Raw genomic sequence first — 25,844 nt, forward strand, 5'->3', positions numbered from 1 at the left:
AGCCATGCTGTCTCCATCTGAATTGCTCAGATTTGCCATTTTAACGCCCTATTGGAAAGGCCAAGGAGCCTAAAGACCCCAAGAGCATTCAGCTGCACATCTCACATCTGTAACATCAATTCCAGTCACCATTTAGAAAAAAAAAAAAGATTTCTGTCAGTGCTTCATACCTACAGCTCCAACAAGGCACATGACAAGCAGGAGTCCCACACAAATGAAAATGTCCATGTTCATCCTCTGCTCTATCCTGCTGCGCTTGTAGCGGGAGCCGCTGTTATTGAGCATGGCCTTGGTCTCATGACCTTCAGAACACAACAAATATTATCAACTTCATGTAACATTCTGTATTTTGGGTTGGCTTTTTACAAAGTATCCCCCCCAAATGACAGCAGGATGACTAATGCTGACATTCAGAACTTGTCCATCTTCCTGTTTGGCTACGTCAGAGTCTAAATATTGAGGTTTACCAAAAATCTCCACTTTCCTGTCCCAACCACAGCAGGTTTAGTAGGATCATAAGGTTTACATAAATTATCAAAAGCCAAATATCCATGAGAAGTAAAAGAAAACTAACAATAGTATTATATTTTTGCATTTTATGAACAAATTGTTTAGGTGCTATACAGACTCCTGAAATCTACATTTGAATATTTTTCATCAGCAATTCAAAAGCCATTAGATAAATTTTGTATATTAAATAAAATAAAAAAAAAATCAGTGAAAACCAATAATATTTATCTTTTCACTATTTGGTCAAAGAGCTGACAGAACAGTAGGATGAGAAATAATAAAAAAACCAAAAAACAATCCTTAAACTTAGTGAGTTAGAATTGAGTGCTAAAGTAATAATGAAAAAAGAGGAGTGCTGCAATAAGTCAAGAAGCAGAAATTACTTTTTCAGTTCTATTAATGTTATCTAAACTGTGGCTCCACAACTGGGATATCTGGACACCATCTGTTGCTATATTGAATGGTATATTTTATGTTTATTTCTGCAGTCCTTTTCCCTGAAAATACAGACCCTGCAGACTTGTATTTAATTTTCACTTGTATGTGCATGATGTGTGTGACAAGAACTGTTTTCCAAGCTGCCTTTTAGCTTTCTCTTGGGAAGTGATTTAACCCAAAAACTGGAAGTTCGGTGCAGTTCAATGGCACCTGCTGGATTAATTCCAGCTTTACATCAGCAGTTACTAATTCAGAAGAGAGCTAGAGAGAAAATTACTCTGCTGCCTTATGTTCAGGACATTCACCCAAGAGCTGGGACTCCTGGCTTACTATTCCAACAAATATATAATTATTTACACAACCTAGAGCTGTATCAGTGGGACCAGTTTTTACTACCAGTGCTCCTGCCTTTTCAACTCACAAACCCTCTTGTTCCACTCAGGTAGGTATTCAGTGTACAGCTTGTTAAGCAGGAAATGTGGCAATGTGTTCACTCCCATACAGACAGAGCTGGGAACAAACCCTAAGCCTTCCCTTTGGTGAACAAAATCTCAGCCACCAAGGGGAAAGCACTGCTGCCTGCATTGCTGCTCCTCCAGCAGCTGTGTCAATCTTATTCCTCACTTCTCTTTTAAGTCAGGTATAATGGAATACTTTGCACTGAAATAAAAACAAGGCAAAGCCCTCTAATACCTCCCAGAAAACCCCAAAGGATGTGTTGATGGATTTATTTCAGGAAGAAATTGTGGTGAGCTTCTTTCCAAATATCAGTTCTACCATTCCTTTCCACTTCAGATGGTCATCAGGAAAAGGACATTTTGTAACACAGTTATCACCTTGTAAGGACAGAAAATCAGAATTATGAGGAATAAACTGCTTTATTCTCCCCTAATCCTCACACTTTCCTATGCTGAGAAACGCAGCACCTCACCTGCCACCCCAGTGGTACCCTTCTCTATTTCTAGATGCTGATGGGCTCATCTAAGACTTCTTTTGGGTACTTTAGTATATGAAAAGCATATAATTCTTAATGCTGTGCCAATCACAATGAGAAAACTATATTAGCTGTCACTCTGTAATGAGGTTTTTGTGTTTTAGTGCTATTGCTTTGTGTAGAACAATTCGGGTAGCCATGGGTCAGATGAGAACAGAACAGACCAAGCAATCTCACTAAGAGATGACTGTACTCCTCACAAAGGCTTCCGTTAGAAGAAAGCTTGAGGAGTAATAGAGTCATAAAAATGAAAAGTGTGTTATCTTATTATGTGACTGATCTTGATCATAAAAGGTCACAGACCATGATTAAAAGCCAGAATATAATCAATGTCAAAGAACCCCAGAAATGAAGCTGATACTGACTGAAGCCAGTCTAATTTTAGAGGGGGGGGGAAGCCCACTTTTCTGCTGACATTAACAATAAAAACTCTGTAGGAAATTGAAGACCTACTCATATGAAAACCACCATGGCTTGGGAATAACTTTAAAACTCCAACCTGGCAGCTTAGGCAACATAAATGGAGATACACAGTAGGATCTGTGCCAGTGATCAAGGGAACAGACTGGGAAATCTGAGCTAAACAGAAGAAAATTAGGAACTGCAACAGGAGAAAGGAAGATAAATTACTTCTATTGTATCAGGAATGATCCTAAGATTTTTATGCAGTAGCTACTCTGGGAAAAAAGGTTGCTGAGTTTGGCTCTGGCTCTCCTCCTCTGCCTCGTGGGCATCACCCTGGCTTGTGGTGTTCACAGAGCCAAGCAATGAAAGACCTGCAGAGCCGCCTTGGAAACATTTCTGAGCTACAGACATTCAGAGTCTGGTTGTGTAGCAGGGAAACAGAGAGTCTGTTGACAGGTAAATTGTTCTGGTTATGGAGATTAATCTAAGAGAAATGATTCTTGTAAAGGTGTGGCTTCTTTTTTCTGTTAGGTGGCTCAATCCTGAACCCCTTGCTGCTGATTAGACATAAATTAAACATAAAACTGTTAACATAACTCTGCTGGAATGGTGATATCTAATGGGATTAATTGTTGTGTTTGAACTGACTTTTATTTAGTCTACAAAGAAGAGGGCAGCTGATACACTCTATCTGATGCCAAAGAGGGCACAGCTAGCAGATCCAATGATAAACCATGCTCACTGAGAAAAGGCACTGGTAACACTCCAAGCGTAAAAGATGCTGAGAAACAGCTGAGCTGACCCACTGCTGGACCTGGCCCTGCTGCATTTCACCTGGGCACCAACACTTTGTCCATGTGTCTCCTGCATGGAGTTCAGGTTGCACAGACACACTATGCTTGTATCAGCATAAACCCACACTGCTGCTGCCTTTTCTGTCACATCCAGCTGCTGCCCTGCAGCCCCTCGTGTGCTGGCACTGGCACAGACTGAATGGATGAATGAGATCCACAGATGACTTTTTTTTTTCCTAATTAGATCTTCAGCTGCTCCAGTTTCTATCCTGAGGAGCCAGTGAGACCTCCCTTAGGGCAGCTGAGTAAATTTTATGGCAGATGGAATTAGTAGCATAGCCAGAGCTGAGGGTTAAATACACCTGAGCAATTCACTTGTCAGAATATTTTTATAAGGTATTTGACATGCACAAGGATACTGTCACTTGCCAAAGCCCAAGTGCAAGACTTGCTGGCTTTGGAAATGGGTAAGTAATATAAAAAAAGTTATATACTTTTCCTATGCACTACCAGTTTTTAAATCAATATGTCAAATTATGTTGCAATATAACACTCCACTTATTTTTTAAAAGATATTTATAGGGAAACCCTCAGTTTACCTAAATAAAAAGTGTCTTACCTGCATATATAACAATTCCTACTGCGACCTCAGTATTTCTGATTGTACATCCACGAAGCAAGAGGTTTTCAATGTTACAACCTACCTGTTCATTGTTTGGCTGCACCCTAGAAGAAATATAATCAAATAGAGCAATTAGGTTTTTTTTTTAATGTACTGTTATAAAAAATTGTGTGTACATTTGTTTCAAGTTGAAGTAATTTTGTAGGCCCTATTTTGCTTTTATTTCCCTCAATTTCAAGCAAGACTCCAGCAAAAAGTTACAGAGAATTCTGAGTCTTCAATTTAAAGACCACTTGCATAGTGTGTGTCAGGATGCCAATACAGAGCAAGTTTGGCTTTCACTTGGAACTCTGCTCCCTTTCTTCTCACTCAAGGGAGGATTGAAGTCTTATCAGAGCATTGCAAAGGTTAAAATCTCACCAGGATTCAGAGGATGTGGCCAGGCAATTCATGCAAATAAATTATTTGCTTAATAATGGAGCATGCATTTGGTCTGGGGCAAGGTATTTTGGACAACTCTCTGCTGTGGGAATAAGCTGAAGAGGTCCTTGGGAAAGGCTGCTTTGTGTTAGAGGGTAAGAGAATTTTAAGACATGAGCCATCACATAGAAATTTTCCTTACAATTCATAAATGGGGTTAAGTCTGCTGAATTTTCTGTTATGCCTGTGCCAGAATTATTCAATGAAGAAAGGCAAAAAAGAAAAATGCCCTACTTTTTGATGCTAGTCTAGTGCACTAGTTCAATAGCATTTTGCATGCATGTTTGCTTTTTCTACCTTTCTAATAAGACAAAACTCTGGATTGCTTATTAGATCTTGGACACCTTTGCCTGTAAATGTGAAGAAACTAGAGCCATGCAGCTGGATGCCTCTAAACAATTGGAAGGTCTTATCAAAAATCTAGCTTAGTCTATTCATCTGTTTCAGCAAGCCTCTCATCAGGGGTAGAAATGAGCCAAGACACAGACTCCCATTCACAACATGGAAAGGGTGCTGGTTTATTCTTCTTTACAGATGAGCCATTTTGACTTTGACTAAGCAAGCTTCTACTGCAGGGTCCAACTGCAGGCTCCAACTCCATCATACCCAGACTGGCCTCACAGCAGATATCTTACTGCAGTACCTCCCTCCCTTGTTTCATTCTTTGTGTCTCACTGGATCATTTCTCCTTCCTCAGGGCTCCTCTGCCTCCTCCAGATCCTCTTCCTCCAAGATCCCCCTGACCACCCAACCTGCTCCTTATCTTTATTAGTCACAGCTGAAACCCATGCAGGGCAAGGCTGTTTCTCTTCTTTGGTGATTTGTACAGCTGTGACTTATCAGGGGTGAGGTTGCCTGTAATTCCTTCTTCTACACCTACAGTCATCAGGTCAATTTAAATGAGCTTATGTTTAAGTTGTGAAGAGAGCTGAAGCTTTGTGAAAATAGCTTGTATGAAACAGCTCAAATGTAATGCTAAGCCTTGGCTCTACCTTGTCACAAAACTGAGTCCAAGTCTATATTTTATATTGACTTCTGAATCCAGGAATAGGTAATAGTGACAACCATCAATTTACTCAGAATATGTTACTTCCATCCAATTCCTCCAAGAGCAACATCAAAGTACAGATCCAAAATGTATTTGTGGATAACAAGTACTTACATATAACCTTTGAATTTATTGAGATCATTGTTTGGCATTTCACAGATGATGGTGTTTTGGAAAAACTCTGGTTCATACACAGTATCCTACAAGAGAAAATACACTGAGAATGAGTGTCAATTCCAGTGAGTATTTGGAATGCTGAACACTAAGAAAAGCTTAATTTAGACTACCAGGGCTGGAGCACTTACCCTAGAAGAGGAGACAAAGACTGTTAGCTCATTCAGCCTGAAGCAAAGCTTCAGAAGGGCTGAATATTTCCTCCACTTGGAATAACAACTGGTTAAATTAAATGAAGGAAATGCTGTGTGTTGGACAAGACATCACAGATGCCAATTAGTGAAAACACCTGTCTTCACTGAAGTGAATATAACAAAGATAGTGGATTTAGATTAAATATTAGGAAGAATTTCTTCCCTGTGAGGGTGGTGAAGACCTGGCACAGGCTGCCCAGAGTTTGGCTGTCCCATCTCTGGAAGTGTCCAAGGCCAGGCTGGACAGGGCTCTGAGCAACCTGGGATAGGGGAAGGTGTCCCTGCCCATGGCAGGGGATTAGAACAAAATGAACTTTAAGGTTCCTTCCAGCCCAAACCATTCTGGGATTCTATGATTCTGTGAAATATTAAGATTACTTATAAAAGAAAAGCAGGTGTCAACCAAGAGCAAGATCAAATGAAAACAATTTCAGGATTTATCAGGAATTTTGATTATGCTAGAAGACTTATGTTAGTGTCCAGGATAGTATAGTCATAAAGAGACCACATATTTGAGTGAATGTATTGTAATCAAAGAAAACAAAAACCGAGACTAACAGCATAAAACCTCCACCACCCAACCCTAAAATGGATGAACAAATCCAGAAGAGGGAAGGCAGTGGAATAAACCCACACTGCCAGGAGAGACAAAATGAGACAAAGCTTTTCAGGCTAAGGGCTCACTCAGAGTTTGGAGCTGAACTGAGTCACACAATTTATTTGTGTTCAGGGAAACAGCTTAGGGTTTGGACTGTGTGAAGCAGTCCAGAAAGCAGAATGAGAGGCACTCGACCTCTCAAGTGGTGATTTAGTCTTAACTGAAAAACACAGAGAACTTTGATTTTTGGTTAAGGAGATGGAATAACAATGGGATGTGAAAAATGTGAAAAATAATAATTATTGCTGTGCCACAGAATTTTTAAAAGAACCAAAGCTCATTTAATACAAAATCTTCTGTTAGTAAATCTGGAAAGCAAATCTGCTACCAAGCCTCCCTACCCTGTTCTAAAGCAAGCACTAAGCTTTAATTTTTACATTATTTTCTCTCTTTTTTCATAAATTATACATATATTCCTTTGTTCATATACTCATATGTATAAGTACAAAAAAATAGAGAATATGATAACAAATTGTTGGAGAAAATATAAAAGCTTCAGGAATATAAGGGCATTTTGGATACCTTCTGACCCATCTGGCTGAATACTTTTAGAATGTCTGTTCAGAGAGAATTTTCACCTCTGCTGAATCTTGTTCAACTTCATGAACTTAACAAGAAAAATCAGTTCATATTTGGTTTTGCTAGAAGTATTTGTACAACAGGAGAACAGGAAGATAAAAAAAGGCATCTGGAATGTTCATTGTTAAAAAAGAAAACTATTAGGCTTCTAGATAGAGAGAGGTACAGAAGAATGTTTCTTGTCTCAATTTTTTTCCTCTTTGGATGACAAGAATTTTATGTTTGAAAATTCAAGTAAGAAAATGTCAAAAAAGGGGGGAAAAAAAAATCTTTTCTCTCAGTCTTTTACAGAGAGCTGTATTCAGTATTACTAAGCATATCACAGAATGGTTTGGGTTGGAAGGGACCTTCAAGATCATCTTGTTTAAACCCCTGCCATGGGCAGGGACACCTTTCACTAGACCAGGTTGATTCAGAGCCCAGTTTAACCTGGCCTTGGACACCCAGAACTTCTCTGCACAGCCTGTACCAGGCACCCTCCTCAAAGGGAAGGATTTCTTCCTAATATCTCATCTAAACCTGTTCTCTCAGTTTGAAGCCATTCTCCCTGTCCTGTCCCTCCATGCTCTTGTAAATAGTCTCTCTCCACCTTTCTTGCACCCTGAACTGAAGGATTTCTCCCAGTTCACATGTATTTCCTCCCTCTTTTAAGAGTCACTTTACAAACAGAATTACATCTGAGGGAGTTTATGCAGTTCATAAGTCACAGGACTAAGCAAAGCTCAAAGAACAAGGAAGGAGTTGGCACACTGAAACCTGCATGTGTGATAGTACACATGCTGTGGTTCTTTATCCAGCTCCCTGTTTACACAAACACACCACAATAGCAGGGTGACACAGGTGGATTTGTCAGCTCTGACCCTGCACTGGCTGCCACCATGGCCAGATCTGCATTCCACTCTGCCAATGTAACAGGAACTCTTGAGTACAGACATTCCCAGGCACACAGTTTATCTCAATAATAACTCAAAGTCTAAAGAAAATCACTGTTCATAGGCAGTCTGGAGTATAATTTAGCATGTGGGTATTTTTGATATAATGGAAGACCTCACATTACAAACAACTGCAGCAAAAGTTTGCATTTTGTGTAATGGTAGAGCACCCTGTTCTCCTCTTAAAGGAAAAACAGATGGAAAACCTAACATGTGAATTAGAGCTATGTGACAAAAATGCAACATTTAAAAAATGTTAAGTAGCCACTTCACTGTTTTTCTGCTAATTTTCTACATATTAAAATTTCCAGTGTTTCTCAGAACAGAACCTCTTCCTAATTGTCACTGGAAGGCACTGGAAAAGGCCTGTGCTATGTGCTATGGCATCCACAATATGAGAAAACCTTTAATTGTCTTTGCAAAGTGATTTCCATTTAAAGAACAAGCCAATAACAGTGTAGGACAGCACCTGATCTCAATGGCCATGGAAATGGTTTGCTTTTATTTAATGTCTGGTTGCTCCCTGGCAGCTGTGCCCCACACACCAGTAACCCCAGAAGATCTTCTTAGTGGCACTGGTACTAATTGTTAAATAAATTCATGTAATTCCTAGAATTATCTGTGAGGTTTTATTTCATGTCTGCTGGAGTGATTCCAATGGAACAAAGTCTTCCTCCTCACATGCTGCCACTCCGTAAACTTGCTCTGAGTTATTTGAAAAACTGTCCTGCTGTGTTTTTAAGATACTTGAAAATGTAACAACTCTCCCCAAGTCATATTTTCTGGTTAACTTCAGGTTTATCCAACATGAGCCACACGAATATAGCACTAAATTGTAAAAAGAAATCAATACTGTCTATGAAAAAAGGTGATTTTAAGAATTCAAAATCAATCAGAAACTGACGTCAAACATATAACTTAAAATAAAAAAATAATTTACCTCAAATTTTAAACTGCCCAATGAACTCCTACACAGGATTCCATTCTTTGAATTTTTCCAACCCAGTGTGCCTTAGCTGAGCCACTACACCTCCACCTGCCCGTGGTGTGGTGTGCCAGCACAGCAGAGACACAGAATCCATGAGGAAACTCACGGCTGCTTTGGCAGGGGACCACAGGCTTTCTTCAAATTGCCATGCTGAAATAAATCCCTCGGTGTGGCAGCTTTGCTGTGGCACAGTGGGCACAGCTGGAGACAGATGTGACAGTTTTCAGACTGACCTGGCTGCTGAAGCCCATCACAACCCGGCGCTGCTTGAGGTTGGTTTCCCCATCGAGGTTGGCAGTTTCCAGGTGGCAGATCCCGTTCTGATCAGAGGAGTGGAGCAGCAGGATGTCTGCTGGGATGATCTCGTTACACTGCAGCTGCACAAAGTCTCCCACTCTGACATCTTTCCAGCACTTCTCCACAAAAGTATGTTCCTCCCTGTTGCATTAAAAGCGTATCATGGGTGATGAGTGACATTAGGACAGCTGGGTTTGGGGCTTCAAAAAGAGAAAATAGGGGATGGGTGTACACTGACCTTCTTTTAAAGGACACAGCACAGAAACCAGAAATTAATGATTCAGACATGTCCATAATACCACTTCACCATGTCACATTCAAACTAAATCTTTACACGGAATAAAAAATTTACAGCAGCTCGCTTTTGTTCTAGCACTAGTCCTATAATCTGCACCAAAAAATAGAGGGCAATTCAGACTAACAGAGGTATTTTCAAGTATCTTATTGAAGAAATTTTGATTTTTTTTTTGACTGTTACTGTTTCCTAGATACTTTCCAACATCAGCATATGGATCCTGAAAGAAGCAAACTGATACCTCAGCTGCACTTGCTTCAGGTCTTTCCAGTCTGTAACTCACAAGATGCAGTTACAAATCTGGAGTTTAATGCACAGAAAAACTTCAAAAGGTAGAAGAGCTGACAAATAATTCCTTAGTATTAAGCAAAAAAAAAAAACCAAAAAAAAAAAACAAACAACCAGAGCCCGAATTTAATTGAAAAATTAAAGTGAGAAACAAAGAACATCTAAATTAACACAAAATAGTAAAAAAAAAAAAAAGTAAAAGAGAAACAGCCTATGGGGTTTAAGGAAAAAGAAATTACTATTTCTTCAAGGAACTAAGTTCAGCAAATTGCAGACTTTTTTAACATTGAATTTTCAGTAATTAATCCTTCAACAGCTCTTAACCATCTAAGCAGACTAGAAACTACACAACAATCTTTAAAATTAGTTAATTGGAAAGATGCACTACAACAATTGCTTGGTTCCTCTAAATCCTTGAGAGGAAATTATTTTTTCAGTATAAATAAATGAATTATCTTATGCCTTTTTCTTTGAGAGGAAAAATGCTCATGATACTTTACCAGATAGACAATAAAAGTCCTTTTGTAATGACTCAGAGTCTCATTTTTGGGTAAGTTTTTAATAATCCTCACCTATTGCATGGAGAATACTCCTTTCATTGAAGTGTTTGTATCATGAGAAGGGGAGCAATGATAGAAGAGATAAAGTGTTTTGCTACAGTTCAAAGCACACATCCAAGTTCACTCCACAGCCAGGCCAAGGGCTGCATCCTGATACCCCACTTCCCTGGCATTCTGCAAAGCAGAGCCAGCCACAATGCTGCCAGGCAAACCCTCACACTGGACTTATGCCCTTAGCCACAAAGCAACATCAACTCACACATACCTGTGCAGGCTATACAAGAAGCTAAATTCTGCCCATTTCCCAGTGTTACTCAGTTTTTATTAAAAAAAGAACCTCCCCAACCTAATTATTTGAAACCCTTTACCGCTGCTTTTTGAGCACTTGCTAAATTATGGGGTTGTACCAATACTTTTGTCATCTTTCATTAATTTTTCTTTCCTGAATTTTTCATTATTATTATTTTGTCTGATTCTACTTACCTGCATGTCTCTTTTCTTTTGCTCAACAACAGACATAAAAGACCTCTGTCCTGGTTTGAAGGACAGGTGTCTGCTAAGGAAGGCAGGAGCCTCTCTTGAAATGGAGAATGTAAACCCCCTCCCTCCTAATTATCATAATTTTGAAGTTAAGGAGCTCTCAGGCAAAGATATGGGAATAGGAATAACAGTTCTTTACAAGAAAAATTAAAAATATAGTAATACAAAAACAAAACACAGAGTCAGAATACAACCTGACACCCTGTTGGTCAGGGTGTTGGTAGCAGTCCAATTAAGGAGAGGCTACAGCCCTGCTGGAGTGACAGATGTGGTTGTGTTGAAGCAATAATGCTGGAGAAGGGTACAGTTTTCCTCTGAAGGCCCAGTGGTGATGAAGATAGGCCTGGCCTTCCTCTGGGAATCCAGGGGAAAAAAGGCTGACTGTGATGTTCCAAATCTCAGTTTTTATCTGGGTAGGAAAGGCTTGGCTCCTCCCCTGGCTGGAGCATCTCCCAGTGGGATGATGGAATTTTATCAGTCATGCACTGCTACTCAATGGCCATGAACAGGAGATATCTCCTGGAGGGAGGATGGGCTGTGGGAAAGATAAAGAACACTGCCCCACGTGGTTTAACAGATGGCCCATTAGCAGGAGATATTCCCCCCTGGAGACAACGATCACTGCCCCAGCTGGTCTCAACAGATGGTGATAGAATACACACTTTTGGTTTCATCCTCCAGTGCAACCCGAGAAAACCACACTGAAGAACAGAGGTTTGTTGTAAGTTAATTAGATGTTGCTATGCATTTTAAAAATCTAGCTATATTTCTATTTGAAAAGTATTTTAGCAAGTGTATGTCAGTATTTAATCCTCTACAAAGCAAATACTAAGTTAACAAATCAACTATGCAAGTACCAGTCCTTTCTGTGCCAAACACCTTTTGAATAGGACTTCTTAATTTGTCTGTTTAAAACATGAATGAAGAAGTACAAGATCAGTTTAGAGGAAGTAGATGTCTTGCCATTCCAGACATTTGGATGACATTTATAGTTTGCATATAATGTTTACTGTTGCTTCTGCAGGGCAATCCTACCTCTCTACGCCAACTCTTGCACAATTCAGAAGTTTAAAGAGTATATTTCTGATTCTTTCCTCTTATAAAATGCTATAGAAGGGCCTGGTCCAGCTGTCTGTGTTTCACATCAGCTGAAAGAAACCAGATTAGCCCAAATAATCCACAGAAATCATGGATTTGTATATTTTTTTTCAGTAACTCCCTATGAAACCTACATTACATATAAAGCTTCAAGGTTCTACCCAATCACTAATTACAGAGGAGACAGTGAGTCAGAAAAGCCAAATGATCTCTTTCAAATCAGAAGAAAATCCATACTTAGCACAAAGACTACAGTTCAGGGATTGCTAGAATCCCAAACCTGCATTCAGGTGAGCTGTCACTCTATCCCAATGAGGATTCAAAGAATACACATTTTATGCTCCTGAAAAAAACTCTTCATCTGGAGCTGTAAGATTAAAAATTTTATTATATTATATGATTAATAATTTAAAATATTAAAAATAGTACAAAGCTTTTCTACAACTTTGTAGAGAATTGCCAGTGGATGAAAGGAAGTACTTCATGATGAAACTGGTGCACCCCATGGCAGCACTGTCCTAGTTGTCTAACTAGATTTTTCAGATGAAGCAGTTTCCCTACAGCAATCCCTGGGAACACTGCCCATTTTCTGTTCACTGATTAAAGTTAATAGCACAAGCTCGGGTTGCTAAATAAACAGAGGAACTTAATAAACCCGAGATGGTCTGACAAGAAACATACAAAAAGGGTAAATGTATTGAACCAATAAAATAAACAAGATGTGGTGATTTTCAATAGGTGGGAATCTGGATATTGATTCTTCTAGCATGTGGTATCAGGGCCATGGCACAGTGGAGGCAAGGTGGAAGATAAAAGTTCCTCAGTTCCTTCTCTCTTGTACCAGGCAATTTATGAAAAGCACATTCAAAAACTGTTCTCTTGCTAATAGATGTGATTATGCCCCTCAAAGGATACTGCAAATGAAAAGAGGCCTTGAACAGTCAAAATTATGTCTGCCAGAACTGTTATTAAACTCATCAAATCAGAACAGAAGCCCTGAACTAAACAGATTTTATGAAGTAATTTCTGGAGAAATAAAGTACTATAAAAAATTCCTGCTGCAGTTGGAGATCGTGGGTGAACCTGAATAAATTAATGACTGTGTCAATTTGATTGCACTTTCTTGGATTCTATAAAGATAGATTTCAAACAAAAACTGGATCAAAATACATGGTGAATGGATGGAAATAAAATTTATTGTTTTGCTATATAGAAAAGATTAAATAAAAGTAATTTTTCACATGCACTCCACTGCATGTGTGTCTCCTAGATTGTTTTCAGAAATCTTTGTCATCCAGAAACATTTTATTAGACAATCAGTCCAGTGAATCTCATTCCCTAGAACTATTGCAGGCTCCATCTTGGGATCCTTTGCAGTTCAAAAAAAAAGATATTGTTTGCTCTGTGCTATACCACCCAAATTGTCACCAGGTCATGGCACCTAGAAAAACATATCAGTACACACTTATATTTTGTTGTATGTAAATTTGCTAAAATGCTATATTTGAAAATGGTCTTCTTTAAGCACCACCTGTTTTATAAAAAACACCAGTATTCTGGGATCCCAGTTCTACATGGGCAACAGGTTGAATCACACAGCTGCTTGCCCTTCACAGTCTATTTTTGCAAATAAAAATCTTGCACAGTTGTATGCTATCAAAGATTATGTCAGCTTTTATATGCAAACAGATCCTATATTCTTACATGCTTAAACTGCCTATAGCATCATAACAAGTAACTTATTTTCTCAATGATACAAGCCTATGCTCAACTTCTTTATCCAATTGAAACTTGCATAAACTTTAAGTTATACCAGAACTTAATAAATGTATTATTTGTTCATATAAATGGTTTTGGATTTCTTTTAACTCACCTTTGAAGAAATAAAATAAAATAGATATAAAGAGCATGTTTCTTAGACTTTACTAGGTTAATTTTTTAAATTGTAGATTCTTGTATTTAGTGAAACGTTTTTGGGGTTTTTTTTACTGCCTTGAACAAAGTACTGTTGTTACAATTATTCCTGGCACCAGCTGGAAGGTACAGATAATTTCAAGGTCACTCAGTTAATGTCTCCTAATCATTAGCATTAGTTTCTAGGAACTCTTCATTGTGAAGTTTCTGGAAAGCACAGAAATTTTGGATAATCATATCCTTATATGACCATGTAGCTCTTGAACCACATGGTAGAAACCTGCCCCTCTCCAGGTTTAAATAGTATTTAAAAAGTTCAGACAGTTAGAATGCACCTTAGTACCATGAGACCATGATTCTGCAGGTCTCTTTACTTGGTCTTAATGTTCAGTCATTAGCTCCTGCTGCTGTCTGCTAAGCACTGAACCTTTCCTGTGAAGCAGCTTTAATGCCTTGGCAGGTAATAGATCTTGAAGACAGCTCAGTTAAAGCAATACACCAACCACTGGCAGCTTTAGTAATGTATTGTATGGATTTTCTTCCACAGAGATCCAAGGATCCTCACTGTAGCAATACACCCTGACAACAATTACTGCCTCACTGCTCTTCCATTTTCAAGTGGTGCTGCCTGAACCAGCTGAGCTGGTTTGCCTTTAGTCAGTTCAGCATGTCCCATAATTCTTCCCAACACAATCATCATATCCCACACAAGGTGCTTTAATTTCCACCTGACATTAGCACCACTGGTTTTGAGCAGTGTCAGGGTGACATAACACACCTGAGTGTTCTGTAGGTTCAGGACATTTTCTCAGCTCACTGGGAGGTTGAAGAATGCCTCCAGCAGAAGCCACTGTTTGTGCCTTCAGTCAAAATCACTTCTAATTCAGGTATCCACAGCTAAACTAGGTACAAAATTTCCAAAGTTCATGAAATACAACAAAAATCATAGGGATGGCAGAGCAGGGAATGCCCATTGCCAAAGAACAACACTCTTGTTTGACATTAGGCAGGGGGATAGTAGCTTTTAACTAATCCAAGTGCATGCTTTGTGGCTGTCACAGGAATGGACTCACTCAGTAGGTCTTCAGCCTCCAGCTGCAGATTCCTGCACTGCTCAGGGAAGGTGCCACTGAGGTGTAGAAGGCTTGATATTGCTATGCCCAAGAAAACTGATTGCAGTTTTGCCTATGGTGAGGTTTTGAGTGGGACACAGGCTCTAGACTTTTTCTTTTCTTTTTGTCAGAAAACAAAAATAATAAATCAGAAAGAAAAGGCTCTCTAACAAGTGAAAACTCAGTGCTGCTGACCAACACTTTAATTTAAAGTATTGGCAAGAAATCTTTCTGCTCACTGTGCCCTTGGCAGAATGGGATTTTCCTCTCATCCTGCTTTCTACTTTACAAATTTTCAGGTTCACCTTGGGCGGAATAACTTGCATATGATATTTCTGAGTCCAGAGAAAAAATTTCTTTAAACTCTGAGGAACTATCAGAAAACCACAAGGACTGAAAGTATTACAGAGGAACTTTCAATGGAAAGAGTAATCAGGCCACCTCATTTAGGATGCCTGTTGGCTTACCTGCTTCTCCAAAAGCTCCACAGGATGATTCAAGCCATATAAACAAGGTTTCTCTGAGTCACTGTCTCAGATATCTGAATTCAGGCTCTTAAAATTAGGAAATATGAATAGCTTAAATAATGTTAATGTTTTTTGTGGCTGCTGCTGTGTCATACTGAGCTGTGCATAGCTCTTGAATTTGTATTTTAGTGTCTGCTAATACACTGAGGAAAAAATGGGTTTAATCTTCCAAGATTGTGAAATTGATGCAAAAACCTGTCTGTGTGTGATGGAGTATTTACAGAACTTGATAAAACCCCTCGAGTATATCACAGCCAAGCTATATAATAATTATATATCAATTGATATATATTGAATATTATAGAACTTCAAGGAAATGGAATAATAGCTTTTAGCAACTATTGTGTTGACATTCACTGTCAGGTTTGCATACCACATTCAGTGCTGGCCCCTGTTAGTAAGTTAATGACAAACTGAAGAGAATTTAGAGAAAAATAATCATGGTAGGTTTGGAGGGACTGACAAGAGAGATGAAAAGAGCAATCTGTGCCAGTCTTGGCAGAAAAGGTCTCTGGGTGTTGCATATAGATAAAACCTTATAAAACAAGGGCTTTGTTACCCTTTTAAAATCATGGCTCAGGCCTGCTACTCAGCTGAGTGGAAAAGGACTGTGGGAAAGTGACTCAGCTGAATTAGAGGTAGAAAAACAAGTTATATAACTATTGCCTGTTCACCGTGGTACATGGTGGTTGGTTGAATTATGTTTGTTACACTTTAAAACATTGGAGCTGACAAAGGCCTAACTGCTTAAAAAGGCCTGGTTTTTGCAATAAATTGTTTTGCCTTTGGGCCTGCCTGGGGACTCTGCATCAGCACAGACCCTCACCCACATTTGGCAGCAACAAAATGAATATGATAAAAATCTAACCTATTTGAAGATTATAATTAGCAGTTAATTATGGTTCCATGAAATCAGGTGACTTGAGAAATTAAATGCAATTAAAGAGGCATAATGAAGTATACTATCATAGAAAATGCTTTGGCATTTTGTAGTAATGGAAGTCTGCTGTGCTTGAAAAATTTTAAACTAGAAAAAGAATACTTTAAAGAACACCATGAGAAAGTAGACGTTTAAACATGGGTCTGAATCATCTGCAATTCAATTTTTTGTACTCTCCTTTTGGTGCTGTGTGATTTGTTCCAACAGCACAGCATTTTGTCTACAGAGTACGATTCCAAAAGTTTTGTTTCCAAAAGTACAAACTCCTCAATCAAACATCTAGGTTATTGCATATCCCTAGGACACTTTAATGCATATTAATTGTTTCTCATTTTTTCAATTAAACATTCTTTAAATACACTACTGGAAGTTCTTGTCTTTTATTTGACCAGCAAACTAGATTTCCCATCTCAGCTGATCTTTGTGAAAAGAAAATTAGAATAAATATGTTTACAGGCCAGCCTATTTAATTTTAATTTGCCCTGCTCTGTGTTGAAAGAAGGCAAGTTACTGCATTTCCCCTGGTCTTCAAGAAAGTACATTCAGTGTTTGGAAAAGTTTGGTGTGCCTTTGTATTTCTTTGGAACAGGTGCCAGAGTCCTTATTAACAGAAATAGACAACATACACTCCAAAATTACCTCTTAAAATGTTGGTAATATTTCATCAAGGATGGAAGGTCAGTTTTCTATTAGAAATAATTTTTGCTGCCACAAGATAAACAAAATTTGCAGTATCCCAAAAAGGCTTTCACTTATGTTAAAACAATTACTTATTTTCATTATTCATATGGAAGAAAATTAGAAGACATCATGCTCTTCCATGGCTTTACAGCTAGCAAGAAGAACAAGAAATATCAGTTTCCCAAAGCACCAGAGAAGCCTGACTGCAATTATTCATAATATAATAAGCTGTAGTGACTGATCTGATGGCAATTGTTATTACCCACAATTTTTCCAGACAGGATGAATGCTGTAGTCTGAAACCCTGTTCATTTTCCTTTCCCTTACACCACCCTTTTGGGCCCTAAAGCTGGTGAAAGACAAGATCCTAGGCAAGACTGATTCATAGATCAAAATCTTTTTTATGGGATGAAATGACCAATTTTAAGGCAGGTTGATCTTGTGTTTCTGCATAACAATCTTGAACCTGGATCTGAATATATGTTGTAATTCCATGGTGGACATTTTTCCCTTATACAAAACAAGTTCTCATGTTCCCAAGGTCAAAGGCTTTCAGATCTAAACTGACATGGTTGCTGTGTGTACAGGGGAAATAAGTAAGATCCTTCAGATTTATTCATTAGCACCTGCTGCCCCACATATTCTGTCCCATACTGGCTTTAACAAGTATTAACAAATAATCCATTGCCTTATGGACTAATGCAACACTGGAAAAACTGAAACATCCAACCAGATTGAAATTTCAAAGATAGGCAGAAGAGGCAGTTTGCCACCCTACCCAAAGAACTGCATTTATTGACTTTCTTCACCATGAAGAGATCCTACATCTGCAATATTTAGAAAACTGTAAAATGCCAGCTTTTTTGGGTTTTTTTTTTTTTTTTTTTTTTTTTTTTTTTTTTTTTTTTTTTTTTAAGTTGGCAAGGAGAGGAGTGCAGCTTTTTAATGACTCTTTTTTAAAATTATTATCTACATGTGGGCCTAAGTTTAGCCCCTAAACAAGCCAACCTGTTGCTTTCCTGTTTAATCAGCAGGACATAAAAATAAAAAGCTGACAAACACATGCAGGAGAAACAAACAGAAATTACAGCCCCATGTGCTAAAAGCCAGAGTTCTGCAAGATCTTACTCATGAAAGCACATGTTTTATAAAGCAGTGTTGATTAGAGGGATGACAGGCACATTCACAGAGATGGAAAGTTTTGCAATTCTGACTCCCAGATGTGATATTTTATCAGGGAGAAGTAATTTTCTACTTTGCTGAGAGAACAGTTTTGATACAATAAAACATAATTTTCAATCTTCTGAATGTCCTAAAAGCAAGAAATCATGAAATACTACGAAGAAATGAGCACAGACATATTCAGTTAATTCATATAGAGGTGACTAAACAGAGACATATATTACTATCTTTCATTTCTAGACTGTGTTTTTACAAGTTTATTTTACATGCTGCCTAAGAAAGAAAAAATAACTGAAAGCTAGTCAACAATATAGAGTATAAAATAAAATGTATTTCAAAGGGCCATGTTTTTAAGCAATTTCTTGGCATCTAAGAATGCAAACAAGTCCTGTGACAGATCTTGTTCTGTGCTACCTTATTTCGATACAATTAACCCTCTTGAAAATATCTTAGAAATTCAGCTTTTGTAGCTCTTTAAGCACTTATTTTCAGTGCATTGCATGTCTAAGAAGCTGATAGGCACACCAATGTAATGAAACTCAACTTCCCAGTACAAAAATGCCTAAAAAAAAAATCTTTTGCTGTATCAGGACTAATACCAGGTGATATATAGTGACCATGACTTTTCCCTGTTTCACCTAGTGACTGATTTTTTCAGCAGTTACTTATTAATTTTTCTATAACAAAAAGTCTCACGGCGGATAAAAGACCTTGAGCCAGTGTTTTTGGTAATAAAAGCCATACAAATCTTACCTGCTGTAAATGTAGCATCCCATATGATTGATTTCTTTGTCTAATTTATAGCGCCGAAAATCCTCCCAGGCATCTTTGATGGCTGTAATGGCCATTATCACACAAATTGGGATCACAGACACCTCTGGTTGGAAAGCATTCACCACTGGCACAAAATTCAGCAGTGCAATGAACACAAAATAAATATTGGCAAAGCGGTGAAACTGCTCGTAGATGTTTTTAGGGAGGAAAGTGAAGATGGTATATTTTGTGGTCTTAATTTCATTGGAGTCATAGTATCTGTTTGGATTTTCCTTCCACTTCTTGCTTCCAAAGGGCAAATTAGAGATGACCACTCGTTTATTTTCAGTTTTCTTCTTTCTTTTCCTTACTTTTCCTCTGTTCTCCAGCTCCTCATTTTGGATTTCTGTGTCTGGATCGCCGCATTGGCAGCAGGTTTTCTTGAAAAAATGTTTTTTCCATATCATTGTAGAGAAGCAGCCTGGAAAAATTTTCCTTGACATCTTGTTTTTCTTTGAAACAGCAGCTTCAAGTCAAAAACCGACGAGGTTAGAAGAGTTCCATAGTCCAAATGAACTCCAAATGGTGGAGAGAAGAGCTGAGGTGCCCGAAGCCCAAGACTGCCTCTCCACTCTAACTTCCACCTACCCAGTGACAGGGATCATCCTGACTCAGCTGCTCCAGGTCCTGCAGCCTGCTGGGGCAGCTGCACCTCACCTATGCCAGAAGCATCCTGAATGTTTTGTTCTTCCTGTCAGCAGATGCCTGGAGGCCCTGTTTAGGCCATCTCCCTGGAAAAAACTCTCTGCTCTCATGCAGTGTGTCTGCTTTAACATGGAGCAGTGACAAAGCTGTGCATGTACACACAATTTTCACAGGTCACTTCAGGAGTTTCAGAATCACTTTATGACCCTGGGAGTTGCCAGGAAGCTCAAAGGTAATGGGCAGAGCTCTGCGCGTCCCAGATGTCAACAAAAGATTGCTACAAGCCTCAGTGCAGACACTATTTCTCTTTTATTTCCTCTATCTATTGTTTGATTTCATGACCATAGCATGGATTATTATTAAACAAACAACCAACCCCCATTTCCTCAAGCTAAGTAAACCTATGATTTTGTAGTCAGAGGAATCATCCACAGACATAAGCAAGTGAAGTGCAATGTACCTGGACTGTCCCTCAGCCTGATGCTTCTCCCAAGAGACCCCAAACCTTCCTCTCCACCCAGATACCCCTTCCCCCTTGATCCTTCTTCCTCTGACACATAATTATATCAGCACAGAAGAGGGCTAATAGCCAGAAGAGCTAATAACATGTATGTAAACCATAGCAATTTTTTTTCCCATGTGGCCTGGGCTTAAGGGCAGGTGAAAAAAAGGAAGCACACAAAGATTTAAATGAATTATTTTAAATGAAAACTCCTTCTTGTTTCATGATGTAGTAACAGGTAAGCAGTCTCTAGTTAGTACTTGGACAAGAAACTCTGATGAAATCAAAATGTTGCAATAAGAATTGCAGTGAAAATATTTCTTCCTTCTGAGTCAGAATTGAGCAAACAGTTTCCTGCAGGTGTTGCACCAGCTCCAAAGCCAAGCCGAGCTTATTGATCTCTCTCCTTACTGGAAGTCCAAGAACTTTATGATCCACCTTGAATGTAGTTGATCATTAATTTCTGTATTACTGGTTTTAGTGTGAAACACCTGAAAGACTTTGTTCCAATCCTCTGTACAGCCCCAGTTTTCTGTTCCAGACTTGAGTAAACTCCATTTATCCTCCAGATCCTTCTGCTATCAAGGGAGGATGTTGTGTGTGTTGGCAAGCTGCTCTGAAAACTGGGAATGAAAACCTGTAAATATCAGCACACACTGTTGTGGTGTGAAACAAATTCAATGATATTGAGATGATTTAAGTGAGGTAAATAAGGCATTTTTAAAGGTAGAAAAAACATTTTGTAATGCTTTTCCCAAACTTACAGTATTCTGAAAGGTCAGTGAAGCAGTTATTGTAAAATCAGATGAGCAGTTTCTACTGCAACAGAAGCAAGGAAGCAAATAATAGATTTAGTTTTCTTACTTGTCCCGGTTTTAGTAAAGTTTATTGTCTTGTCATACTGGTATTTTCTGTAGTCTTCAATAGCATCCTTAATCATGGTGGCAAGCAGCACCACAGCCAGAGGCAGCATTGTAATCACCTGTGGAAGACTTCCCCTTGTGGGAACCAGCTCAGAACCACCAGAAAGAAAAAAATAAAGATTACTCAGCCTGAAAAGGCATAAAATAAATTAAAAATAGTCAGAAATTAGAATGTATCCTTTCCTTAATGAACAACCCCATTCTATGTCAAAGGAACAGCAATAATTTCACTCCTCTACCCTCCTTTTCTTTTCTCCAGAATGAATTATCTTGAATTGAGCTGTTTAACCAAGGTGCTATTTTTTTCTTTAGGGGAGCCTGTGACATACATTTTCATACTATTATAGGTAGCTACAGTTTTCTCGCATGTTAGAAACATTATTTGTCTCTGGGATCTCCAAGGTCTTTAATAGCCCCTTACTACTTCAGTCTTGAAAATAAGCACAACATTAAGCAAAAGCCAAACAAACCTTAAGAAAACTAACCAATAAATTACAGAAATGTTCCCATCAGGAATCCATGGGGGATTCTACAAATGGCAGGTTGAATTAGTAATGGACCAATCTAGCACACAGAATGAAAATTTCAAAGCTAAAGATGGATATACAACTCCCATTTCTCTTTATTGTGATGATGGTTCTCTGGGCATCTTTTTGACGTGATTCAGGCTGAAAGAAAAATGGATGACAAGTGCTGGAATCCACTTCCATTATGGTGGAAAACTCTCTTTATGTTTTGCAAGCAGAGGTTTAACACAAAGACAATTCTCCTGCTCAGTGCACTGCATGTTCTTTAATCTCAGAACTTCTGCAGAGAATGCACAGAATAAAAGACACAACAAAATCTTCAATACAAGAAAATCTATTTCTATCTCTGGGGACAAAAAAAAAAAAAAAAAAAAAAAAAAAAAAAAAAAAAAAAAAAAAAAATCTAAAATCTAGTTTCTGTGTCTTATAACAGCAAATTGACAGAGATAAAGCAAATTTAACAGTGGTGATCATCAGGTTTTCCATCATGAATGCTGTATCCTACTTTTTAAGTTATAAAGTGCCACCAAATCTATTTTAAGAAAAATGCCTGATTTTCTTACAATACTTTTCCTGTTCATTCTTACTTATAGTGGGACTGGTTCAGGTGTTGAATCTTAATTACTCAGATAAAAAAGAACTGCAGCATCAGCTTAATCACATTTACACACAGACAACAGTTTTCCAGTCTTCAAAGAAATCTTATTGGAAAGGAAAAGGCCAGCCAGCACTGAAATAATGGATGTTTTATGGGTTGGGGAGATAAAGGAATTAAATCTCCCAATACTAATTCTATTATAATTGAAAAATTGTCTCCTGATTTTTTCACACATTAACAATTGCAGATGTGATCCAGTCTGGATATGAAATATATGTATGTTTGAGCCCTGGAAGAAAAGAAAACTACTCTGTCAGTGTGCAAATGAATATTTGACTGAAATCAAAGTTATATTCGACATACACTAATTTAGAGCCATGTCCTTACCTTGTAATCTTTAAACTGAAGGATTTTATAACGAAAAGTTAAAAATTCCATTGTTGGTGGCTATCAAAGAACACACAGTGAGCACTCAGTGAAAGCACTGAAGTGAAATTATGCAGCTCATATTTTCTAGGTTGAAGGCTGGACACCGAGAAAATTTTGCCATTTTGTTCTTGTTCTGAGCAATTAACTCCCCAGGTGATTTCATCTTAAATTAAAAACTCAACAGTGGATGAGCAAGTGGCTCAGACACATATTGTACTGCATACATCTTTAACCACATTATACATACACAAAGATATATATATATAGAGAGAGAGAGAGAGAGCACCTCATGCTGTATCTGAGATACAGCAAGGTAGGTTGAAATTCCTTAGAATTTATAAATGAAAAAAGCAATCATTTCAGGCATATTGCTAAAAAAAAAAAGCTGACAAGATTAATTAAGGCAGCTTTACACATAATAGAACTGTCTTCCACAAATTACCCAGGGAAACTCTTTCTAAAGCTTCACAAATCACAATTAGGGAAGCCTTCTTGACATTCAAGAGAGGATCTCTCTGTACTCCTTCTTAACACATTTCTTGCTGTATAACTGAATTAATGAAATAATTCTAGTATTTTAAATAACTTAGAAACTTAGTTTTATTCAGCTTGGAAATCAGCCCTCCTCCTGATTGTCTTTGAAAGGCAGTAGTCAAACAATGTCACATCAATGAAGAGAAAGGCTGGTTGCTGCCATCAGGCAACTGAATATGTTGCAGGAAATGTAGAGATGTCCTCAAAAACCACACAGAACTAAGCAAGTGCTCTGTGGGGGGAATTACATAACTGCATGCATAATCAAAGCAGCAAGATAATGGTTTCTTGACCTGTGAACTTCAGTGCTGAGCATGAAAAAGTAGCAGACGCAAACAAAACTTTTTATTTCAGATCACTACAAACATAAAGGATACTAAAAGTGCCATCAGTGTTAGCAGATCACCTAACAGGAAAGAAGAAAGAACTCAAAGATACATCCTTCTGTAAAATGACAGTTTTCTATAATTCAGACAACTTCTAACAAAAATATTCAAACTTGCTGGCAGTTTGATGTGTTATGTCATACTCTGTATGGCAGGAAATCTACAAAAAATATTGCATTTCTTTGGCAATATATTTATTGTATCTGTCCCAACTCTTTCTAAAAAAGCTTCATAAAACTAATTTTCTGCAATTCTAGAATATTTTGCACACTTATTTGATTCATATTTTCACATCATTGAAAGAACCTGTGAAGTGTGGATTTTTTTCAATACACTTTTACAAAAGTATCTGGCTTGCTTTCATCTGGTTAGTGAAGCATCAGCATCACAATTCATACCCTGAAAGAAAATTATCTAGGTGATGGAGACTTTTCTAACACCATTATGTTTGGGATTTGCAATCTATTCTGTGGAAATTGAGGTAGACAGGGAGCTGGCTTCACTTGCAGAGGAGCTTCAGCTTCAAACCCTGGGGACACCTAGCTAGGAGGAAAGACACATTGTGGTGAGAGAATAGAGAAAAGAGGTGTCTCATGGGAATTAATGTTAACTGGTTTTTTTACAAATAAAGTATTGTTCTTGGTTTTGATATGTTGTTGTTGGGCTGCCAGCTACATACATGGTTTTGTCCCTTATCCCCATTATTGATGGGGTCCTATGCCCCCCACCCCATCTATGTACCTCAGTGCTCTCTGGGTTTTGAGGTCTTTAGAGGTTGTCCTTGCACTAGGATGTTTCTAAATTTGCTTTTTCTACATTAAAAGAGTTTGTTTTTCAGTACCCCCATAGTTCCTTTCTCTATATATTATTCCACAGATTCCCAGTTGGCCCAGTTCTGTTATGGGTACAGCCAGACTATTCCACTTCAGAACAGTAATTACAGCTCTGCCTTTTCCAGTGCTGGCACATTTAGAGCTATTGCAGCCTTTAGTGAGCTCTCCTTTGTCAGCCACTTCTGAAATACTGCCTTTCAGTAAGCTCCCATTTGATTTCTGACTGGAATTTTGAGATTTTCTGTGGAACAAGGCCAGAAACAGTAGACAGGGCTGCACAACATTGCATTATGCTCAGTCACCCTGTCCCTCATAGGATGAGAAATATATGGACAGCACATGGCTGAGCTGCAGCTCCGCACCTGTCAGACTTGGAAACAAGAGGACAAAAAGAAATAATCTATGTCCTTAAACTCACAAAAACTCATAAGTAGGAGGCAGCCACTTCAGGTAGGTAATGCAGGGGAATATCCATTATAATCCCCTCTATTGCTATAAAATCATAGAGCATAAGCTTGCAGTGTCACATTTTCCAGTCTTTTGTAAAGTTTTAGTCAATTAATGCTGTTACCATAATGCCCAAATCAAAAACCTGAAAAGCTTCTGTTTCAAGAAACCGATTTACACTCATTCTATTCTATTCTATTCTATTCTATTCTATTCTATTCTATTCTATTCTATTCTATTCTATTCTATTCTATTCTATTCTATTCTATTCTATTCTATTCTATTCTATTCTATTCTATTCTATTCTATTCTATTCCATTCCATTCCATTGTATTGTATTGTATTGTATTGTTTTGTATTTTATTCTATTCTATTCTATTCTATTCTATTCTATTCTATTCTATTCTATTCTATTCTATTCTATTCTATTCTAAATCCATTCTATTCTATTCTATTCTATTCTATTCTATTCTATTCTATTCTATTCTATTCTATTCTATTCTATTCTATTCTATTCTATTCTATTCTATTCTATTCCATACTATTCCATTCTATGTTATTTCATTTTTTCTACTATATACTATTCAATTCTAATTGCATTTCATTGTTTTGGATTGCATTGCATTGTTTTGGATTGCATTGCATTGCATTGCATTGCATTGCATTGCATTCCATTCCATTCCATTCCATTCCATTCCATTCCATTCCATTCCATTCCATTCCATTCCATTCCATTCCATTCCATTCCATTCCATTCCATTCTATTCTATTCTATTCTATTCTATTCTATTCTATTCTATTCTATTCTATTCTATTCTATTCTATTCTATTCTATTCTATTCTATTCTATTCTATTCTATTCTATTCTTTTCCGTTGTATTCCATTCCATTCCATTCCATTCCATTCCATTCCATTCCATTCCATTCCATTCCATTCCATTCCATTCCATTCCATTT

At 37.9% G+C, this 25,844-nt stretch overlaps 1 protein-coding gene across 1 annotated transcript in view; it reads right to left on the bottom strand.

Moving 5' to 3' along the window:
* Nucleotides 1–19,470, bottom strand: part of ATP10B (ATPase phospholipid transporting 10B (putative)) — a gene marked incomplete at both ends in the record, with an annotated part of 35,104 nt that extends 15,634 nt beyond the window's left edge. Inside the window, 5 exons of the mRNA XM_079319895.1 lie at nucleotides 171–302; nucleotides 3,761–3,867; nucleotides 5,406–5,491; nucleotides 9,050–9,254; nucleotides 19,004–19,470. Of these exons, the coding sequence (XP_079176021.1) occupies nucleotides 171–302; nucleotides 3,761–3,867; nucleotides 5,406–5,491; nucleotides 9,050–9,254; nucleotides 19,004–19,470 (997 nt within the window). The remainder of the gene's footprint in view (nucleotides 1–170; nucleotides 303–3,760; nucleotides 3,868–5,405; nucleotides 5,492–9,049; nucleotides 9,255–19,003) is intronic.
* Nucleotides 19,471–25,844: the final 6,374 nt, after the last annotated feature.

This window comes from Erithacus rubecula, assembly GCF_903797595.1.
Source record: "Erithacus rubecula genome assembly, chromosome: 16".
Taxonomy (NCBI): Eukaryota; Metazoa; Chordata; class Aves; order Passeriformes; family Muscicapidae; genus Erithacus; species Erithacus rubecula.